The sequence below is a fragment of the Castanea sativa genome, chromosome 11 (assembly GCF_040712315.1).
Source record: "Castanea sativa cultivar Marrone di Chiusa Pesio chromosome 11, ASM4071231v1".
In the NCBI taxonomy this organism is placed as follows: Eukaryota; Viridiplantae; Streptophyta; class Magnoliopsida; order Fagales; family Fagaceae; genus Castanea; species Castanea sativa.
The window spans coordinates 22,894,266-22,910,518 of record NC_134023.1 but is presented as its reverse complement, the minus strand read 5'-3'; the positions used below and the strand labels follow the sequence as shown (position 1 = coordinate 22,910,518).

At 32.2% G+C, this 16,253-nt stretch overlaps 1 protein-coding gene across 3 annotated transcripts; it reads right to left on the bottom strand.

Annotated features, from left to right (window-relative positions):
• Window positions 1-8,707: 8,707 nt before the first annotated feature.
• Window positions 8,708-15,666, bottom strand: LOC142614523 (vacuolar cation/proton exchanger 3-like). Of its 3 annotated transcripts, XM_075787055.1 has the most exons (14): window positions 15,558-15,666; window positions 14,947-15,069; window positions 14,586-14,849; window positions 14,407-14,474; window positions 14,250-14,278; window positions 13,030-13,226; window positions 12,676-12,888; window positions 11,993-12,127; window positions 11,481-11,597; window positions 11,329-11,382; window positions 10,662-10,778; window positions 10,337-10,433; window positions 9,225-9,273; window positions 8,708-9,122 (listed from the first exon to the last, which is right to left on the bottom strand). In XM_075787055.1, exons 2-13 carry the CDS (start codon window positions 15,001-15,003, stop codon window positions 9,233-9,235), a joined length of 1,389 nt encoding a protein of 462 aa, XP_075643170.1. In that variant the 5' UTR covers window positions 15,004-15,069; window positions 15,558-15,666; the 3' UTR covers window positions 8,708-9,122; window positions 9,225-9,232. The 3 variants fall into 3 exon arrangements, with proteins under 3 accessions (XP_075643170.1, XP_075643168.1, XP_075643171.1); XM_075787053.1 differs by lacking the exon at window positions 15,558-15,666 and having other exon boundaries at window positions 14,947-15,405; XM_075787056.1 differs by lacking the exons at window positions 8,708-9,122; window positions 9,225-9,273; window positions 15,558-15,666 and adding an exon at window positions 9,478-10,047 and having other exon boundaries at window positions 14,947-15,403.
• Between the last annotated feature and the right edge of the window lie 587 nt (window positions 15,667-16,253).

Here is a 16,253-nt window from a genome sequence, read left to right as displayed (position 1 = left end):
ACTTATTAATCTACTCAAATACTCAACTACGAACTAAAAGTTTTATTAGAATACTATATGTAACAGAAAGTCTTTTTACTTGGATGTCAGTCAGATCTAACCAGATTTGCTGAAAAAAGAAATAAATTGATTCTACGTTCGTACATGTCCTGAAGAAAAAACAAAGCAGGCAATAAAATCTAATTAGAACACATTACCATTATATCTAATTTAGTGTTGTTGCGGTCGACACACTTTCGAGTGATCGGACGGTACCAGCGGTAATAGGCATGATCGCGAGGCATCTCACTAGTCTGAGGAGGTGCATGGCAAAGTCGTTGTTGTCTCATATCCCATGTAAGGATATACGGTCCATGCTCCTCCCTCCAATTCTTTTCCACCTTCCCACGCAAGTCTATTCTATGCAGTCTATTATCGTACACAACATGGTCGGGCTGCTCTTGCGCCAACCCAAACTGTCGAAGGACATGGTCTGGGTGGTGTGTCTCTACTATGTAAAAACACACAAGTGGCACCCTTGTTGTCCATGTATCCCTTCCTGCAACGCAGAAGTCAGGAAGGTGGCCGAAGTCTGCCTCATATAGCTGCCACATAATCTATAATAGAAACAAAAAACAATTATCATAATATCTTAAAATGTGAAACAAGGGAGAATACATAAATAAAGGGAAAAACAAAAATTAAAACATAAGATATTTTAAAGCAATGATTTTAACATATTCTTAAGGAAAATTAACATAACCGAACAAAATTTTTGTATATTATTACTTGGTCCGGCTGCATTCTAACTAATTGCTCGCGATAGTAGATCAATGCCGTGCTGGATGGCCTACTCTTTGGGCTTGGCACCCGCACCCACCTACAGTTACGAGTGAGTAACATAAGATAAGATAATACCACTTAGTTACTAAGAAGAGTACATTGCATAACACACTAAATATCAGGAAAATACTTACTTAAATGCAAGTGGAGCTTTTGGCTATGGGCCATAATCACATCCAGGTGGGGGCTCTATCCTCGGGCACATTAATGGCAACCTCGCCCATGCCCAATATTGGATCAATTGCAACGCCCACCAATCTGTGATGCCTCTTTATCGCTTGTCCGACACAATTCTCTGTACAACCATGCCAGACAACCACTACCCCAACTATACTGTGGCGGATCATGAAGGTTCCGTAGGAACTCCAAGAACATCAAATGCACCCTATCTCCCGACTTGTCCATGAAAATCTTATCCCCTAGTAGCGCTAAAATATAGCACCGGGCATACTGATGTACTTGCTCCTCCGTTGCATCATGAGGTGGTGGCTTTGCAATGCGCTTAGCAAGGCGGCTGATGAGAATTCTTTGCCCCACCAAAGTTTTGTTGTCATTTGCCAGAACTCCAAAACCAAGCAACTCCACGCATAGTTGCCTCCAATCCCTATCCACCACAGCAGTCGGCCCAACCAAGACCTCACAATCTATAGGAAGTCTGAAAATGACCTCCACATCTTCTAGGGTGATTGACATCTCACCATGTGGAAGATGGAACGTATGAGTCTCCGGCCGCCATCGCTCAACTAAGGCCGATATTAGGCAATGATCTATCTTTATGGAAGGGGCCCTAAACAATCCTTCTAGCCCCACCAACTTGATCATGTCAATCACCCGATTATCTTGCATCGTTATGTTTGCCATCTCCTTAGCGCGACCACGGCACGTAAGTGGACCCGGGTCCTGCAAAATCAATAAAAATTATAGCGGTTGTTAGAACTAGATATACAACTTTGAAAGAACTTGCTAAAAGTCAAAGACAACGTAAAAATTAAATCGGTTGTTAGAACTAAATATTTCACCTCTCCATTCCAAATGTCCTCTGATCGATGATTTCGTTGTCGTGTCAACAATGAAGGATCTTCTGGACCAGGGCGCATGACCTCTAGCTCTTCATCGATCCGAGGCTACATACTACAAAGTGTGCTACCGTGAAATCATTAATAGTGTGGGGGCAAATTAATGCTATTCTACATGCAAGGAAAATCTATACTGAAGAGCAGCTTATTGGCATTATTTAAAAAAGGATGCTAAAAGAATGAAAAGAAAGAAGAAGTACATCTATAACTCAAGATTAAATAAAGTACTCTACTGTAATTGGGGATTCAATCTAGCCTTGATCTTTTCTGTTCCTATGTTTACCTATTCATTTGAGTTAAGCTGAGTGGTACTAAGTTTGTACACTAAAGATTCATTGTTGAACACTAAAGATTCATGTTGGTTATTTTTTTTCAGTGAGAATCATGTTGGTATATATTTTTGTATTTAGTTAACATAACATCTAAAGTAGCAATAAAACGATGTTCACATTCACTTAGAATCTTATCAGAGTATTTAAATAACCTCCTAGAAAAAAATGCATATGCATTAGGATGCCTTTCAACTGTGAAAACCAAAACAACCAAATGTAACTCCAACTTCTGACCATCTCAAATAAATATAAACACTAGGGAAGAAACTCAAGAAAGTCATTTGCAGTCATGATAAAAAAGCATGCACATATATAATGGGAGATTCTTAAGCCTAAACAACAAAATCAACATGAGATAGATCCCCATTCAAAATAAGACTATATATTGCAACATCTAAAAATGGAATACAGAAAAAACTAGTTGGGACAAAGGGAGTAACAACATTCAAAAGTGAAAATCAATGAAATTTTCAGTTTTTATGCACAATAGATGCAACACTTCAATGCCACATCATTTGATCAAGTAGCACATAGATTAAAAGAAAACATTATGGTGATTGGAATTCATGCGAGTGTATGTGATTACAAACACATTTTTAACAACGCAATATGCATTTCACTGTAAAAAAAACCAATAAAAGACTCTTGATCCCATAGCAGTTTGAACAATGCCAAAAAGTATCACCATTTAAATAAATCTCAACAGTAACACAATAAGCATATAACAATCGATAACATTGTCAATTTTCAATGTCAGACATCAAAGCATATGAACCAAACTATAAATTCAAGAGGGAACTAATTAGAAAAAGGCTATACCTTTGAAAATCGTAGACCCAAATAGAATTCTGAGCAAACTAGTTACAAAACTTGCAACGAATAATAAGAATTCAAAATTACTAACTAAATCCCCCATCTTTCAAAGATACTAACAAATAACAACAAGTACTAACTAAATCTTACAAAATATAAACAAGCTGTTAAAGAACAACCACCAACAAAAGTATTCAAAACCAAAACACAAACAAACACATAAAACGGTCTTTCTTTTATATGAAAGAATGCTATTAAAAATAAATAAAAATGCAAACAAACATAGTTTCAACTTTCAAGGATCAAACTTTCTTTTAGCATTCAAGAGGGAATATTTGAAAAGGATATACCTTGGTACAATAGCTGAAAGAGACAAATGCTGTGGAATAAACCGAATCGAAGAGAAAGATTGAATCTTGAAGGGAGAGACGTAAAACAGGATGGAGTCTCTGTTAGAGTGAGAATAGAAAGAGTGCGTTGAAGTGCAATGTTAGAGTGAGAATCAAAGAGAGAGTCTTCGTTAGAGTGAGAGTAACTAAGTGAGAGTGACGAGAGTGACGAGAGCTCTAGTCAGGTCAAATTTTAGGTTTTAAGTGGTCAAAAACGTGTTTTTGAAACTTGGTTTTAAAAATGTTGATTAGAAATCGAGTTTTAGAAACTCGAGTTTGTAACATATCCACTCGGAAAACTTTTTCCACGTCAGTATATGGAAAAACACCAAAATCGAGTATTAAAAATTCGATTTTTAGTCTGATCTCGAGTTTTAGAAACTTGAGATGTTAGTTTCCCACGTACTTTCAGAACCAGGCAACTAACGAAATTCTTAGCATAGTAACGTTATTTGGAAAGGGTGTTTCAAAACAGCAGCTACTTCAACCTTTTAGAAATCCAGCCCAGTTTTTCTAAGCCCAAAAACCCAACACAATACTCACCTAAAGGCCTTTCCCTTCACCAAGCCCAGCATGTCTCTCTCTCAACGTTTGGCCCAATTTGATAACTCCACCAGCCCATTCGTACAAAGCACACAAACTTCAGCCCACTCGAAGAGTAAAATGATCAAGAGATTCAAGACCAATTCAACTTAAAACTCAACTCTTCCAAGCCCAACCTGAAAATCAAACTAAATTCACATAAGCCCAACCCCGCGGACCCATCAGCAAATAAATTCACAAAATTACACCTTGACTCCAAAACCTCTCCAATTTTCCCTTGTTTGTTTGGAAACCATTTATCTAGCTTTTTGTTGATTTTTTTTTTTTTGGGTTGAAAGTGGGTTAAAATATAAGTGTGCTTTGAAAAAGTGAAGTTTTAAAAAGTTGTACATAAAAACTAAAAGTTTAGCTTATAAACCCATGCCAAGCGAACATTGAACAATTTCCAAAATTATACTTGGACCCCACAATTACCTGAAGTCACTTTCAACCCTAAAACTTTCCAAAGCTTTTTAAAATTATATTTTTAACCCCAAAACTTTCCAAAATCACAAAAATGACCTCCAAAACTTTTAAGAATTGCACAAAAGACCTTGGGTGATAAAAATGCATTTTTAATCGTTTTGTGCTCAAATAAAATATTTTCCTTTAAAAATAATAAAATTAATGATATTAACATCAGACTTCAGAGGAATTAAATATTTGTGTCCCTTTGCAAGAGATAAAATACTTTGTAAAAGGGAATTGTAAAATTAGATTTGTTAGGCTATGCTTTGGAGTGATGTTAGTTATATTTAATTCAATAATGCAATTTACCTTTTAATAAATGTCATCCAATCACTTACTTAACTATGCTATTTTGATCTCGCTTTTCACACACGTCATTTGTTTACATGTCATCTTAGAATGTATTACACATGTCATTCATCTACATGTCAACCTAGGGTAGATCATACATGTTATACATCCACATGCTATCTTAGGATAGGCTTGCTTCGTTTTATTGCACGTGCATAATATCATATCTTTTTAAAACCAAATGTCAAATATTTTAGTTATTGTTTAAATGGTGAAATTTAAGATTAAATTCGAAACGAGATACTATCTTTTTGGATAGGCATTGTGGGGTACTTAACACTTTCCCCACATGTATAATTTATAAATTTCTTAAAGTGATTCATTAACAAATACTCTAAAAGCGTCCATTAACTAGACCCATTTTTATTTTTGAAAAAAAAAATGATTAGAAGATATAAACAAGCAAGTCCTTATAAAAGTGATTTTTATAAATTTTGGTATTCTTTATCATGTGTGTTTATTTTTATTTAGTTCCAACAGACTTTTGATTTTCCTTTGGAGATTCAAGAGATTAGTAATATCAATACTATTTTCTTAGTCTACTATTGATTTTGCAATCCCAAAATCTCTAGTTTCTCTAAAGAAAATCCCCTGTTGTACGTTCTTTTATGCAGGTATATATTATTCTAATCTTGTTTTGTTTATTTTGTTATTAACATGCTCTAATTCTACTTTATTATTTGTCCATGTGATGATTATTTTGATCATCTGTTTATTTTATCGTTTTTTATAAATAAAATCAAAACTAATTTCTTAGATTTATTCTTTTTCAAAATAAATAGCAGATTTGCTTTTCTAAATAAATTCAAGATCTGTTTTTCTACCTAGCTTTTTTGGATTTTCGTTCTTACCTTGTTCACACTGAATTTTGGGTTGAGAAATCCTCCTACGGCATCCAACTCTCCAATATGCCTCCCTTCCTCCCATTTCTATATATATATAATGATAGGTAAAACTGAGAGAAAATTCAATTAAATTTCAAATTGGAATTAAATTAGAGTCTAATTTTACGTCATGTGTTCCATCTAATCTAAGTTTTTAAAATTTTGTGCCAAGTGAGTTAATTCAATGTAAAAATTGGATTTCAATTGGAGTTTAATTTTGTGCCATGCATCCCATTTAATCTGAGTTTTTTTAATTTTTGTGTTAAATGAGTTAATTTAGTGTAAAAAAACTAAGAGTCCAATAAAAGTAAACCATAAAAAATATAATTTTTGAATTATTTTATATTTATGAGCCTTTTTTGTATAACTAAATGCAATTCAAGTTTATAAGTCACATAATATATATATATATATATATATATATATATATATCTATTAATAGTTAAAGTTAAGAGAAAATCTAATTAAATTCTAAACTGGAATATAATTTTGCGCCACATGTCTCATCTAATTTTTAAATTTTTTTGTCAAGTGAATTATTATGTGCAAAAATTAAAAATTAAAAATTCAATTAGATTCTAAATTGAATTTTAATTGGAGTTCAATTTTGCGCATGTATTCCATCTAATTTTTTAATTTTTGAGACAAGTAAATTATTGAATGCAAAAACAGAAGAGTTCTAGATCTAATTAGATTCTAAATTATATATATGTAATTGTGATTGTTTTTAAATGTATCCATGCATATACACGGAGTTACACACTAGTTTATATATAAAATCTTAGTAGACTACACTAGGCCGTTAATCGCATCCAAATTTATTATTAACTGGTATTATGCTTGTGCGATGTACGACTTAATTAAAAATTATATATATTGAAACTATATTAATAATTTGTGAGCTACACGATAATAATTTGTGAGCCATACAATAAAAACTAATTAATTTTGAAACATGTAATACATACATGTATTGAGTCACTTTGTACATACGTGGTGTGTAGTATATAAATTATACATATTAAAACATAAAGTTATATGGTTTATAATCTAAATAAATATTAAAAACTTTCATAGAAAATATTAAATTTATTTTATATTACTTGAAGCATTTGGTAATAGAATTTTAAGTGAAGTATAATTTAAAATTTTTTAGAACTTAGAAAATATAGTTTTATTCATAGTATATTATTAGTAATAGAGTTTAATCTTCGATAACAAAATTAATAATAAATGAAAGTATAAATTATAATTTTACTAACATTATCAACATTATCTTAATGATTACTGAAGCACTTGAAAGTTGAAAGTTTAACAGAGTTTCACTTAGTATAAATCAAATGGAAATTATTTTAATACTCTTGTAATAAATGGCCATTTTGAGGAGATAAAACATAACATTTTAGCACTATTTCAACTTTTTTGACCACCGCACACTTTTGATGTGATGGTTACTCCACAAGTATAAGTGCTTGTGGAGTGTGGGGGGCAAGGGCCGAAGTTCAAGTCTCTAGGAGGGAGCTTCACACACATATACACTTAGATTAGGCTAGAGTAGAATTCTATCTTGTATAAAAAAAAAAAAAAAAAACTTTCTTGATGTATAATGTAAACAAAGAAGGAATGAGTATTGACCTAATGCATTGAGTAAACTTACTTGAGATGATTAAATATGAGATCTTTACATGCCTTCTTAGTTTACGTCAACCTCTTTGCTAATCTAATAAAACTTCATGTATAATAAAAAGTTATCTACATAATTCCTCATCTTATATTATGAACATTTTCTATCTTTAACACTCTACAATTTTATCAATGTTTATAATTCTAAGAATTTATTGTCATGCCGATTGGGTCTCAACAATGTTTTTGACAAATAAGTAAAACCCACCAAAAATTAGGAGAAAAAAAAAATACTTGACATTTTATGCTCCACGTGTTTGGCTTCATGAAACCCTTTTTTATGAATCTCAATAAATCAAATGATGAACAAAATGGAAAAAAAGAAAAGAAAAGAAAGGAATCATAATTTTAGTTGAAATAGAATTTTAGTTGAAATAATAATAAGGTTTATTCTTTCTTTAACGTACAACTTTTTTTTTTATCTAAAAAAAAATGTTCTCTTGGATTTATCCAAAAAATCCTGGACTTGAGTCTATCCAAAAATATCTCTTAGTTGAAGGACTTAAATTTCTTTTTCTTTTTTTTTTTTGGATAAAAATCGTGTATTTAAAAAAAAGGAAAATTTGTAGATTATTCATAACATGAAGGAGGGGAAAAAAAAAAAAAAAACTGATATCAACATTAAGTTTTTGTTTCTATGCAAAGATAAATAGAGGAAAAGTTGATAAGAAAATTAAAAATTTTGTGTCTATTTAAAGATTATTAGAGGAAAGGTTGATAAGAACAATTAAGATGCTTTTGTGTCTATCCAAAGATAAATAGAGAAAAAGTTGATAATAAGAACAATTAAGAATTTGTGTCTATCTTAAAAATTGATTTTAAATTGCTGCAATTCGATGTAGCTACTTGGTACAACCATAGCTTTTATGCTTAACTTTTATTATATAGTATATATGTTGATATATATATATATATATATATATATATATATATATATTTTTTTTTTTTTGGTTTAGGCTGAAGCTTAGGGCATATAGCGCCCACTAACATATTTCCTTTAGGTCTTAACTCTTCCTTAAGCTTTTATTTTTTTTTATTTTTTTTTTTGATGAACAACTCTTCCTTAAGCCTTAAAACCTTCAAGCAAGCCCAAAGACATAATACCTAAGTTTATCTTATAAACTAAGCAAATAATTTTTTAAAAAATAAATAGGATAAATTTTCAACTTACGTCCCCTCCATGATAATTGTTTTTTATCATCAAGCTAATACACCAGTTGGTTTTGAGCCTTTTGGTGTAGGCAAGGTTCAAATCCTTAATGTCTTATTGGATGACAAGAGACTTTATTAGTAACTTGAGCCCATGACTAATCAAATAATTCTTGTACAAATTCTTGGATGATTAAGAATTTGTTCAATGTATCAAAAAAAAAGAATTTGTTCAATGAAAACACTGAGTATACAATGCTACATACAAACCAAAAGACAAGCTCAAAACACAGACACAGAATCCACAAACAGTATGAGCTGCAAACAATCATCCCAGCATACATCATATTTGTAAGGCCTTTCAACCTTGACTAAAACTGTACCACAGATATAACATGTAGTATGGAGGATCAGCATATGACAGGCTTATAGAAGACGAATGCATTGAATATTAATGACACAAGGGTTGAAGACAGTGCTGTTCTCAACCACCACAGCCACCACCACCACAACCACCACCTCCACCTCCGCAGCCACCACCATCACCACCGCGTTTGTCTTTGTTAGCAGGATCTTCACCATTTGGACCATCAACACATGCAAAAATTATCATTGATATGATTGAAATCACTAGAAAAACTTGGCTAAGTAGCAGAAAGCAATCAGAGAGATTACCAACAATCTCATCCCCTACGTTTTCCAAGGGTCGCGCCGTCAATGTGAGCTGAGATTTACACTTTCACAATTTTAGTTAGGAAATTATTACTATTATACTCTTCCAATTATAGAACCAAAAAGAAAGATCAAAGAACAATTCAATTTTTGTCCCACTTGATAGGAGGGGGGGAAAAACAAGAACAAAATAAAAAAACACAAAATTGAAGCCTCTAGTAACAATTCTGATAGAAGGCTGAATGGCAATCCATTTAACAATGTCAAAATAGTGAACAACTTTCTCAATATGTGTATAATATGTACTAACAAGACCTCTCCATAGTATACACTATACTTGCCTTGATTAAATGGAGAAGTAAGAGACAAAACATATGGATGAAAACATAAGTCCATTTTGTATCAGCAGTTACTAGTTAATAGCCAAAAAAAGAAAGAAGAGTATCCTTGAGACTTTTCACATTTTGACTTCAACCATTCCTACCCTGTGAAATTCAATATAAAACCTGGATCCTATATTCAAACAATTTTTCTTTAGTTTTCCGTGAGGGACAAGTAAGTATCCATTGCCCACCACATCAAAGAAGTGCACTAAAGAACACTTTAAACTTGGATCGTGGAATGGTTCAATGTTGGAAGCTATGCACTGACAAGATAAACCTTGAGCTTCCAAATATCAACCTTCTTAAAGTTTACCCATGAATTGACTATGTTTTAGGGAGTTTCTGCAAAAACACTTCATCACTGCACAAAGTGGAGCTTGATCTTTAGCAGATTCACTTTATAATAAAATGTCCTCAATGACTTGGTTTAGGGGGCTTGTCCGCTGCAAAACCATATTCCCAGGGTGTTTTAGTTAAAGCATAAACAAAAAATTTAGAGCACACCGATGTCTTTGAGTGTGTGAGAGAAACTGGCTATCCACCAATTTAAGAAATTATTCCTCTTTGTTTTCCAAGAACAAACTGATCCTCCAAAATGTGGAACTAAAAAATTATAATTTTTCTTGTTGCAAAAGATATTGAAAGCATAATATTTAAGAAATAAAGTAACTCTGTGGGCATAAATAGTAATGAGTGGACACAATTCAAAATTTCTAATAGGTGATAACTAACCAATTGAAGAAGGGTCTATATGTACAAAGAAACTTGCAGCAACTATTAGGTAGCAAAGAACGAGCATTAATCCTTTTAAGTAATTAGAAGTTCCATCCTGCATGGTCAAAATGGTAGTTATATAAAGAACAATCCACAGAAGGAAAAAATTTTCAGACAAAAGGCACTACAAATTTTAATGTTTGTGTGTCTGTCACATTTTGTGTGGTAATACACGATTAGAACATTATAATCAGAAAATGTCTTCTCATTGCTAAATATTAATGTAGATTGATCTTTTCCAAGAATAACAGTCATCTAACTCAATGAAGGCTCAGCTACCTACCTGCACCATGAAGGCTACCACCAGAACAGATATAAAAAGTGTAGCTGTCTCAAAAAGTTGAAAATTTAAGTCCATGGGACGCCCCATGACCCAACCAGCGACCACACAAAAGGGAATCTGCAGTCATAGCAACCATTTTATATGAGTCAGTGGAAATTTAACACAAAGAGGGCAAGAAAAAGTGTTACATATAACAATGGACTACCCCACATAGTACTGACAAGATTTGTAAGTAACCATGGTGCTTAAGCATTTTAAGCAGATCAAACACTCCTTAGGACTGTTAAAAAACTATAATAAGCTTTTTTTTAGAGAGTTTCAACCTAATTGGCCAGACAATGCAAGAATATTTCTGATCATCATTCCAAAATAACCATTCCAAGTTCTGCCACAAACAACAAAGAGAAAAAGAAGCACCTTTCAACACATTTTCAGCAATTCTATATATATATATATATATATATATATTATTTTTTGTTCTTTTTATTACTTTTACAAAGCATATAGCTAGAATCATTTCCTCCAAGTTGGAAAAATGTATACATCAAAGTAAGAATAAAATGGTTTTTTTGGAAAGGGACATAAATATAATATGCTATGGTTGCACTTAGAAAGAAAATGGCATTAAGAAGAAATAAATAATCACTATATAACGTTTGAAACTCACCCCAAACATAGCTATCTGTGTTGATGAGCCTATTGCCACTCCCAAAGATATATCCTACATAAGATATTGAGTAAATTAAAACTTCAGTACATTAAATAAGTATGATTGGTCACGCATAGTTGTGGAATTCCACTAGCAGTATAAGCACTTACAAGCTTGTCTTTCATGGCAAACATAACGGCTCCTGCATGCTCTGCTGCATTCCCAACGATTGGGAGCAGAATAACACTGATAAATGCTACCGGGATTTTTAGTGAAGCAGATGCCCCCTGAACGCATAATGATTAATGACTTCTACTGTAAGAACATCCCAGAACTACATAAAAGATACAAACCAATTCCCTCCACTATAAAAAAAACTAAAAAAGATTTTTATTATATAAGAAGACATTTGCTTAAAAAGAAATGAAAATTATGTATAACTTAGAGGAAGATGAAGGGATCTTTTTGTTGAAAAAACTACTGGACATCTGATGAACAAAATGCATCAAAGATCAATAATAATTTAGTTAAAACAGTTTTAAAATAAAGAAATAGACACCATTTCCACCAAGAGGTAAAAAATATGAGTTTTTTATCTTCAGAAGTTACCTCTATCAATATCCCAATAGAAGATGTATTAAAGATGTGCAAAGAACAGCACAGATTCACAACATATAATTACCTCAATGGCATTAACTAAATATTCTGAGAGGAATGAAACCCATGCAGTCAAAATAGATAGCCATATTATTGATTCCCACATAGAGATTTCAGGAGCTTCTTCCTCATCTGAACCTTCTTCAGTTGGAGTCTCTCCCTGAATTTATTCCATTTATCAGACAAACCATTAATAACAGATAAAAGTAGAAACTTGAACAAGCTTTCAAGAGCTTATATAAGAACTGAATGAATATTCTATTACAGCCTAGTCTATCCATACCATTCTACTGTTTGCTTAAGCTTACACATTATATGTTTCTTATTTGATCATGGACTGAGTCTTCTTATTAATCTCACACATATCATAAGAAATATACAAACTTATCTAATACATGTTAATCTGATGCAATTATAAGAAACTTACTATCAATAGAAACAGCTAGAAAAGCAATATAAAAAATTTAGTACTAGTTCTAAGCATAAGTTTTGAACCTAAAGGAATTCTTCATGCGTTTACAAAACAATAAATTGGTAAAAGATCCACATTACAGATTATGATAATACAATGATTTAAACTTTTACCAGTACCCTATAGAAGATTGACGGTGTAAAATTAGTAAATATTGTGTAATGTGTTCGATGTCAAACATCAAAAGCAAAGATCCAAAGAGAACGCATGTAAGAATTTGATATCAAAGTACCCACCCCATCAACTGGGATGTATTGATTCTTCTGCCTCTTCAGTTGATAAGCAAGATAGGAAGCATATGCCACAAGCATAATACAACTACTAAACCTTGACAGTGCTAACTCTGACTTCCCAAAATGTAACTCTGTGTGTGTAGAATGAAGGACAGCAGGAAATAGTAGGCCCATGACTGCCATTAACAGCAAACCAGAGTCCACTGAAGCAGTTGCCTGAGAAGAATAGAATAATTTGAACATTATTTTTAACCAAGGTTTGAATGAATCAAGAGAGAAAGTGTAGTCAACCAAATATGGTTCTTTTGTTTCAAAGGCTAAATAGAAAATATGCTCCTCCAGTGATGAAAAACATACCTTATCGAACACTTGTTCCTTCTCATAAAACACAATTCCACCACTGAAAAATGCGCATCCAAGCACCAACAACATGTTAGACAAAATTGAGCCCAGTAATGACTGTTGAACAACACGTATCATGCCACTCTTCAATGCATAAATTGATATTATCAATTCAGTAATATTTCCGAAAGTAGCATTTAGAAGACCTCCAACTGCAAAGCTCAAATGAAAGAATAACAAGTTATCCAAAATAGAAAATTATCAGTCACAGTGACACATACACACACAAAACCCATGTAACTTGTATAAGTGGAGATTGTGGGAATAAGGTTTTAATTCAGCCTCCATTAGTAAGCAATTATGCATGGTTCAAGGAACCCATTCAAAAATGCATAGCCTAATACATCCTAATTGGCCTGATCTAATCCAGATTTATTGTTAATAGACAGGATGGATTTCTCTAGATTATTGGAAGAAAGGATAACATATCATCAAGTGAGCCATCAAGACTAACATAAATTAACACACAACATTTAGCAATAGAAGAGATAACACAAACCGACTTCTCTCTCTCCTCAAATAAAAAAAATATTAACTGCTTGTCAGCTTTTTTTAAAAAAAAAATACACACACAGACCAAACGCACAATTATGTTTTTTCACACATGGAAACATGTTATTTGAAACATGTTTTCACAACACTTTTTAAACCACAGTTCTCATATTATTTTAAACAATGATACTAGAAATCTCCAATCAAACGGGCCCTAGAGGAAAAATGAAAAGAATCTTTTGCATGAAATGGAAATTATTATTCTCTCTTGCAATTTCATGTAATAAACTTCATGCTTATGGTGCATACTTTCAGGATATTTAGATTTAAGGTATAATAAGCAACTTTCAGTGCAACATTAGTATTTAAGACAAATACAACACATGAAAACTAACTTTTTACCAAATAACATGTAATGATGTGCTTTACCCAATTCATTAGTTCAATTTATGTGTTTATGCCTATTTTTAAACTATGCTATCATTGTTTTATCAGTCAATACTCTGTTAATGTTAATGTTAATGAAACAAAGCTTAAAATCACACAAAAGGACAGAATTTGTGTTGAAATCTTGCATAACAGATCAACATAAACTAAAACTACATGTTACACTTGCTAAAAAAAAATTCATGTTCTATAAATATTAAAGATTTACAAGTGGAGACATTTAGCAATAAAATTACCTATTGGTCCAGTAAAGCAAGCCAGCTGCCTGCATCAAAGCAAGCCCAAGCATTGTAAAATACTTCATTTGTCAATCCAAATAAATGCAAAGTTAGAATTGCACTAAAACGAAAAAGTACTCGGCTAACATTACAGATAAGATGTGAGATAGCTTACTCTGTAGCATAACCTAGACGTTCAGCCAAAGGTATAATACCCAATAAGCTTAAAAAGAAGACCCAACCCTGAAATGCAATTGAAGAAACAAATCATCAAAACAAAACACAATATATCATCCGTATAAAAATGATATAGAAGAAGATACTAATTAATGTGCATAAACACAGTTTTCTCACATGACTGCCAGACATTTTATCAACCAAGATTGCTAGAGGGCCAAGTGGCATGAGTATGTTGATTTTGGCTGAGAAAATTACGATCTTGATGCTATCGATCACACTATTCCTCATGTGTTGTTTAAAACTTTTTGCTGAAGTAGCAGCTGATATATGCGTAATCTCATGAAAAGAATGTTTGTTTGTAGAAATTGATGCAGCAGCAGGACTAACTAGGCTCTCATCCTCAAATTCAATCACTGCTCTTCCATCTAAGGACCCCATCTGTCATTAACAAGGAAAAAAAAGTTGGCAAATGCCACACATATATATACTATAGTTTTTAAGAACATATAAAGAAGAAGAATTAAGAAAAATGAACCTCCAAATTGTAATGGATCGGAACAATTGGCGTTGTATCGTCGTTATGGTTATCCATGAGGTACAGCTAAGCCAAAAAAATGAAGAAGGGTTCCATAGCTATATTCAAGCATCACGTTCTTTGCTGATTAAATCACATAAAAGAAACAGACTTTGTAACAAACAGTTAAACAAATGTATGTACAAAAGCCAATTACTTTCTTTCTGGTAAAATAGAGATCAGCATAATTATCTAGAAGAAAGATGAAAGAAAATGGAATTCTTGAAGTGGGTTTTCATTATTTTTCTTGTTTATGTGTATCATTCAGAATGCAATTGTGGTTGGGACTTGGGACCCAGGAGGTTGGAGAAGCTATTATTGGGTATTGGCAATAGCTTTAAACGGTTTGATTGTTTGGGAAATTTAAAAAATAAAAAAATTAAAAGAGGAACGCGGAGAATTAGGTGACATAATCCTAGAGCCACTAAATTCCGGAATTGTCGGCTTTTATATTCTATTTTTAGACAGACATTCTTTATATTGTTTCATTTTCTTTCTGTTTAAACAAACAAAATTTTAAAACCAAAAAAGGGAAAAAAAAAAAAAAAACAAAAAACCAAACAAAAACTAACTCATGAACAATATGAACGTTGTTGTTTGTTTCTTTCTCTTTCTCCGTTTCATTCAGAGGAGACGTTGGATGTCAATCCCGCGGTCGCATTTACAACCTCTCTCTCTCTCTTCATTTTTAATATGTGTACACGTGAAGTAATGTCAAACGGCTTATATATCATAGAAGTTTTTTAGAAGTTTTTAATGGTCTTATTTTATAGAAAAAAACTGTTTTTAATTATTTTATATATATATATGATTTTTATTTTAAAAATCTAATTTATAAGTGAATAAATCAATTTAAAAATTAATAGGAGAGTGGTCCTATTTTTTAGGCAATATTTTAGTGGGAGTTGGAGTTGCATTTTTACCGGATTGTCCTTTAGTTTTGTCTCTATTTAAACACAGGATTGTAAGGGCATTTTTGAACTAAAAAAATAGGAATCCAAACAGGAGAAGCTCCTTAAATAGTAGTATAGATGATATGTCCATAATATTTTCACAAAAAATCCTAAATGACAGGTTGTTACTCGTTGTTATTGTTAAGACAAAAAAGTAATCTTAGTATTAAGTTCAATTTTGAACCAATAACAACTAACCACCTATGATTTATTGTGAAAATGTTGTAGACGTAGCACCTCTCAGTTTTATATGGCTTTTATATGGCCAAGACAAAGAACAATACTAGAATTACATGTGGCAAGTTGTGAGTGGTC